This window comes from Myotis davidii, unplaced genomic scaffold (assembly GCF_000327345.1).
Source record: "Myotis davidii unplaced genomic scaffold, ASM32734v1 scaffold68, whole genome shotgun sequence".
In the NCBI taxonomy this organism is placed as follows: Eukaryota; Metazoa; Chordata; class Mammalia; order Chiroptera; family Vespertilionidae; genus Myotis; species Myotis davidii.
In genome coordinates this window covers 28,927-36,208 of record NW_006300376.1, presented here as the reverse complement: position 1 = coordinate 36,208, position 7,282 = coordinate 28,927, and the positions used below count along the sequence as shown (strand labels likewise).

At 34.9% G+C, this 7,282-nt stretch overlaps 1 protein-coding gene across 6 annotated transcripts in view; it reads right to left on the bottom strand.

Annotated features, from left to right (window-relative positions):
* Positions 1-3,501: 3,501 nt before the first annotated feature.
* The window catches only part of WASF1 (WAS protein family member 1), a 32,701-nt gene continuing 28,920 nt past the window's right edge, over positions 3,502-7,282 (bottom strand). For all 6 annotated transcript variants that reach the window (XM_015572762.1, XM_006777182.2, XM_006777184.2 and 3 more), the window contains 3 exons: positions 6,603-6,782; positions 4,781-5,409; positions 3,502-3,887 (listed from right to left, as the gene is read on the bottom strand). In XM_015572762.1, the coding sequence (XP_015428248.1) occupies positions 3,730-3,887; positions 4,781-5,409; positions 6,603-6,782 (967 nt within the window). In that variant the 3' untranslated portion in view covers positions 3,502-3,729. The remainder of the gene's footprint in view (positions 3,888-4,780; positions 5,410-6,602; positions 6,783-7,282) is intronic.

Sequence of the window (7,282 nt, the reverse complement as noted above, 5' to 3'; positions counted from 1 at the left end):
CCACCTCAATCTTTAAATGCCATTTCCTCTTGGAGGCCTTTCCTGACTTCCTAAACTAGGTTTGGTCTCTGTGCTAGGAACTTTCCTGACATAACATTCATTGTTCTTTGTCAATTTATCTGTATGCTTAGAAAGGAGGGCTCTGTCTATTCACAGTTGTGGCCTCAATAGTCAGCAGAGTAACTCTGCAGGCATCAAAAAATTTTGTTAAATAAATAAAAGGAAATATAATACATATAAAAAGAAATATAAAAATAAACCATGCATAATAGATGTGGTCCTTTACCTGGAATGATCTAGATAAATAGTTCTTATAGATTTTCTTTGGAGGTGCAACATTTCAGCTTTCATAGGTAAGAACAAAATAGGTATTTTTAAGTAATAGTTGGAGCTGTTACAATGGAAGATAGATTGTGATTTGATGGCTCTTGTGTCTTTTAGATTGTTTCCAGGCCAGAAAAAGTGGATGAAAAATTTGATTACTCCTGGAGACATTCATGTCCTGTATCAAAATAGTAGTAATACTGGAAAAGCTAGTTACCTAAAGGTGGGATGGATAAATAAGAAATTTATCAAGAAGTCTTTGAGTATAATATACATACTTACATAGATATGATAAAATATTACCACTAAAATTTTTATCTAATATAGGGAAGAGAAACTATAAATATCCTAAGAAAGATGACTTCAATACATGCTCAGTTGTGTTTAAATATATTTTTCTAAAGAAAAAAAGAGCAGCTGGCCTTACAATAGTAAGAAAAAGGTATTGATAACTAGACTGTAGGGGAAAAAAAGTGCCTGAAATGTTTATTCAAGGGTGGTATTCTTTCTTTATTCAGAGCTTGGTTGTCAGGCTTGAAAAGCAACAGATTACTGATGCATCCTACAGCCAAGTCATGGAGAACATAAATAAATTTGTCCTCAGTCCAGCAATGAATAAAGAGGGAGAAGACTTACTCTTTGTATTTCAAGGGTCAATGCCTTCTGTCTGGCTTCAGTAGGACGATTTCTAGTAATGACAGTTATATGACACAACTTAGAACCACAATAATTTCGCTTTCATTAAACACAGCAAAGAGATCCTTAAATCCTCATACTGCATGATTAATATCTTGCATTGATTTATTTGCATTTTTTATCATGTGGATGATATAGAGACCGGGAAATCTAAAAGAAATCTCTTGATCTATTTAGGAGCTTTAAATAATTTATTTTATGCCTCCTCCAGTTTAAGGAGGTAGTTTTAAAAAAAAGCTGGGGTCAAGATAAATGTAGCGGAGTGAAAATAAACAAGTAAACTGCAGTAGTATGTTTACTAAGGGCAAAGATAAAGCTGTTTTAAAAGTAATTTATGAGAATTCCTACTAAATTAAAATACTTGATTAATTTTGCTCTCTGCCCTAAAAAATGTCTTTAGAAATATTAATAACTCCCACCTTTTGGCCAGAAGCCAATATCTTTCCATCTCTTAAATTGCACACACATATGCACACAGATACACACACCCTTACACAGAGTTTTGATGAAGCCAGGGCTAATTTTAGGTCATTCTTATTACTGTGATTAATGGTAAAAAAAAAATTTTAAACAGGAGCAATATCTAGGAAGATATGATTTTTAGAACCTTTGTAGTCAGCATAAAAAGGGGTATTTCTGAACCTACTTATATGAAGAGATTGTGAGTTGCCTATTATAGACAAGGCGCTGGCTGTCTGGTGAGTCACCTATGTGGCAAGCTCAAATAGGTAATAACTGTGATACAAAATGGCATAAAGTATCATGTGAAGAAAGCTTGTAATAAAAGAATTTGAGAAAATGAAAAGGAATAAGAATTCCTGTTGTGGTGATCTGAGAAGACTTCATGAAAAAATGGATGTGAGATGATTGTTGAAGAAAGGGTAGGGCTTTCTAAAGGTGGAAATAAAGGGAAGTGTTTCGTAATTTATGGAACACAATCCAAATGTTGTTACTTATCTTTTAATAAATATTTGTAATGTGAAATTGCTTCAGAAGTCATCTCATCTGCCCAAATAAATTATAAATTATGAAAAGCAGTGGTTATAGCTTAAAATGCCTTATAAACCTGCAGCTTACAAATATTCCTTACTTAAGAAGGGTAAAGAACACACTTCTCCTCTCTCCACAATGACTGAATCTCACCCCAAACTCCATTAGGTATTTCCCTCCCTTCTTCTGTCCCAACATTATTGGGAGGAAGGAAAAGTGTCACAACAAAAGCCAAAAGGATTGACACCTTCATGGAGGTAGACTATACACAGAATAAAGATTAAATAAAGGACTAAAGAGTGTTCACTGGATTTGGTAATGTGGAGGTAAATGGGTGACTTTAACGAAAACAAGTGAAACCAATTATTTCCCCGTGATACTCATTTTTTCTGACTCTATACTTATGACCTTGTAGAATAACAACATAATTCAGTAAGAAAAAGGTAGTCATTACCCAGTAACTTTCATCCCTCCTAGGATATTAAAATTGACCACTGAATGACATGTTCCAAAACTATCTCAGCAAGTTAACTTGAAAGGATATTTTGATTTTAAAATCTGTACTACATGTATGGCCTCTTTAGTCTGTGGACACTTTATCTTCCAGAAATGTGGTAAAAACAAACAAACACAGAAATAGATCATAAACTATTTAGGATACATACTTCCAGGCTTTACAACAGATCCACTTCTATTACTAAGAAATCTTCAACCATCTCCTTTTTATCACCCTTAAATGCTCCAACACCAATACCATTATGTTTTAGTTACCTGGCTATAATTGAGCTGTATAAAAACTATTTGCTACGCCTTTTGACCATAAGTACAAACTTTAAACTGTGCCATATTTTCTGGAGTTAAATTCAACATTATACAGTTTTGTAAGGTTGGAAAGAAACCTTAAATGGCTACGCAATCTGTTGTTCTAGGCAAAGCTACTAAAAGTGCAAAGAAAATCTTTTTATTAGAGCCATTAGGATATTTTTTAAATGTTTTTATTGATTTCAGAGAGAGGAAGGGAGAGGGAGAGAGAGAAACATCAATGAGAGAGAATCACTGATCAGCTGCCTCCTGCATGCCCCCTACTAGGGATCAAGTCTGTAATCCGGTGTGTGCCCTGACTGCGAATCAAACCCTCAAGTTTTGGTGTATGGGATGACGCTCCAAACAACTGCGCCAACCCAGCCAGGGCTATAAGAGGATTTTTAAATCTTTGTTGGCTATCTATGTATTAAGAGCCTACTTTATATTATTTGATAAACCTTCAGAAATAATTTTATTCAAAGAGCAACACCCATGAACCTTTAAAATGAACCATTTATTAAATCATTCTTAACAGTTATGTAAGTTACATGTATGTTTATGCCAGAGTATTTCACATGGAAATCTTTTAAACTTTTATAGGCAAGCAAAATCGTACCACACAATATATAAGTGGGAAGGGGTACTGCTAAACATTCAAATAAAGCAAGTATTTAAAAACAATAATTGACCAAATTGTGTCTTTTCAGGGAAAAATAAAAAAGATAAGCCACTGTAAAACATTTAGTTGAAATGTATGCTAATATTTTTCTTAGAAATAAAAAAATTATGGAAGAAAAGGGTTATTTATCTTAAGGAAAAAAAAGCAAAACACTGGAATGATCAAACATTTCCAAAGAACAAGCACCACAAAGGACATTTGCATTCAGTTTTGTAATATTTATCAATGTGTTTTTCTTACTCCAACCAATCTACTTCATCGAATTCTGAATCATCTTCTGAATCACTATATTCCACAGCAATACGGCGGGACAGGATGGTGGCAACATCATTTTCAATGCGTTCATGTTTAGCTTCCTGTTCACGCTGCTCTTCTACTTTTCGTAGCTGAATACCTGATATAGTAAATCCAAACCATTCATTGTAAACCAAAATACTAGATATTATTAATCTTTCTGGAATAAAATCAAATACACATGAGAAATACTAACAGAAAAATAAAAAGCAATGTCTATTAAAAAGATCTTGAAGGAATCTTATTTAAAAGACATTATTATTTTTTTTTATTATGTTACCTGTAGTTGGTGGAACTTACCAGACATCCCACTAGATATCTACAATGTATTAAACCATTATAATCTACTGTGCCTCCCTGCTCACCAAATCCTAAAAAGTTAACCAGATGATACTTTTCTTCTGTGATTTCTAGAATCAAATAAAATAAACATTGTTGACGATATTTTCTGAGGCTTTATTCTCTCTGGTACTGAGGAAAAGGCACTCTTATTCATTCTATTCTGTAAGCTCCTGGCATGTAGTAGGTGTTTAGAAAATGCTGGCAGAATACAGGAATGAATATGTCAGGTCTTTTTTTTGTTACTAAGGGAGGAAACTTAACCCTTTAACGGCATCTGGTAGAGCCAGTGTCACTGAGACACCAGATGGACAGCCTTAACGCTGAAGAAAATACAGTTTTTTAAGAGTTAATATTCATATTAAAAATAATGTAAATGGTTTTAACTAATTTTCTTTAATGTTTAAGTCTGACTTTTAATTTCTCATTTATATAATAAACATTGAGAATCTCTAAGTATGAAAATAAAAGTTAAATATGATATATTTTCTTGAAAATGATTTAAAATTGAACACAGCTTTACTTTCTAAAGACCATTTGTGCAAAAACATGATCATTTAAAATTTTTTAACTGAGTAAAACATTATTGTCCAAATATTTAGAAAGTTTCTAGTACTACAATAGCAAAGCTTTTAATGGCCCTGAGAAAATTACCTTTGCGTATTGCTTCCAGAAGTACACTCCTGGCATCACTGATTACAGGTAGGGTTGATGGATGACGCTTTGGCTCAGAAGCAGGTACAACTTGTGATGGAGGAGATGGAGGCATTAATGGAACATGGGGATCTGGGGCAGTAGATGGAGTTGGATGTAGCCCAGAGGGAGGATGAGCAAGAATTGCAACTGTGACAGGTGATGATGGTCGAATGCCAGGTGGAGGCAAGGGAGGCGGTGGCGGGGGTGGTGGCAGCCCCTGGACTTCACCTTGTGGGAGTGGATGAACTGGTACAGTCTCACATACTGGGGCAGCTCTAGCTACCGGTGGAGAGGGCTGTACTAGAGGAGGTGCAATTGGAGGAGGAGCTGGGTGAAGAACTCCAGGGGCAATCTGAAGAGGAGCTGGAGGTGGTGGTACTGCTGGAGCTTGCAAAGTAGTGGCTGGAGGTGGAGGTGGGGGAGGTACTGGTGGGGGAGGAGTTGAAGTCATTGAAGCTCTTAATGAAGAAGTTGACAAGGCAGATGGAAGAGGCGGTGGAGGAGGTGGGGGGGTGGGGCTCACAAACACAGGTGTCCTGCCTGTAGCTGGTGACTGAGGGCGATTTTCTATCAAACCTGTAGCAGAACTGAAATGATAAAGAGATCCTAGCAAGTTATTAAAAGAGAAAAAATTAACCACACAAAACATAAATGACGATCAGTAATAATACCAACGTAGGTGTATGTATTAACATGTTCCTATAGGAATTACAAAATTTTTAGCAGTATTGAGAATGAAAGGAGTACTAAAAGTGGACCAACAAGAAAATTAATACATGGGACTTTGGTTTGTAATATTCTAAGTGGTCTCATCCTCTCATGCAACTTTCATATCCATTCAAGCATTTTATGCTTACAATTTTACACTGTGATATGAGTCTTTATAATGACTCAACATTTATTATATTGCAATATTTGTAGCAATACCGTGACCACTAAAATGCTGTATTTATATTGAAGCTATTAAGGCTCATCATATGTCATTTCAGTTAAATCAGTGACAACTAATTACAAACCATTAACGGAAATGTATGGCCCTCTTCCTTCCTGAGGATAAAACATCAAAGGAGTCAGTGACAGAAGGTTGATTTTTTTTTAACTGAAAATTATGAAGCTGATCTCTCTCTTTAAAAATTTACAACTTGAACAATGGACAAAATTAAACTTCAAAATAGCTTTACTGAAAATACTATGAGCAACTGCCTATTCTATCTCAAATTCTGAGAATATTTTCCCTAATATCAAATTAACATTTATAATCAACACCTTTGGTTCCCATTTTTTAGTCCCTTAACACATTATAAAAAATTTTTATTTGTGTTAATATACAATAAGTCCTCCCTTATCATTGTCGATAGGTTCAATGACTTTAAATGAAACGACATATAATGAAATCAATTTTACCATAGGCTAATTGTATAGACAAGAGTTAAGTTCCCATAGCATCTAATCAACGTTAAACATGTTGAATAAAAAGATGACTCTTCAAGGGCCCGCCATACTGCACATCCTGTGTTTAATAACAAAGCTATAATAAAATGAAATGCACTTTAAACTTTAAATTCTCATTAGTTATATTTTCCCAAGCCAATGTGTCAGCTCTTATCAGAAGTTGGAAAGTCACCTCCCAAAAGATCAATTTGCCTCTCTCCCTGTTTTTGTAAATAAAGTTTTGTTGAAACACAAACATATTCATTTAATTATGTATATGGTCCATGACTTCTTTCATGCAGCAATGGCAGAGTTTAGCAGGTGTGATACAAACATATGCCCAACATACCTGATACAGGTGGGTATGGGTTTTGCATCTCCTGCTCCATGCATTGGTGGAGGTGGAGGTGGTTCATGTGGTCTTACGAGGACCCTTTCCTCGGCTCTAGTCAGAAGCTCACTCATCTGACTAAATGGCAAGGCAGAAAGTGAGTAAGATCCATCCATATGATCCACATATGTTTGAGGTCTAAAAAAAAAAAAAGTATCAGTATATTTTTCTTGAATTATTGGAGTAACGTGTTCTACATGAAATAAAGATTATCCTTTGAGTGCCAATATTTTAACCACCTTTAAGAAACTTCTTCCAGAAATTCATTACATTCACCCTGCTTTTAAAACAAAAAATGCTGCTCACAATGCAAATTTTCCTTGCTGATTGTCTTTCATTATGATGACCTCCAGTTATTTTATTATTTTATAATGTCACACTAACTCAATTCATAAGGATAAAAGGAATTACATATATAAGCTTATAAACAAGAAAATAACCTTTAGCAAATTGCATTCAAAGCTGTCTGCCTCTATTTCATTTCTTTCTTTACAATAAGATGCCAATGACAAAAAGTTAGAATATAAAAATTGGAATTTTTCACCCTAGCCAGTTTGGCTCAGTGGATAGAGTGTCGGCCTGCAGATTGAAGGGTCCTGGGTTCGATTCCAGTCAAAAGCACATGCCCATGTTGCGAG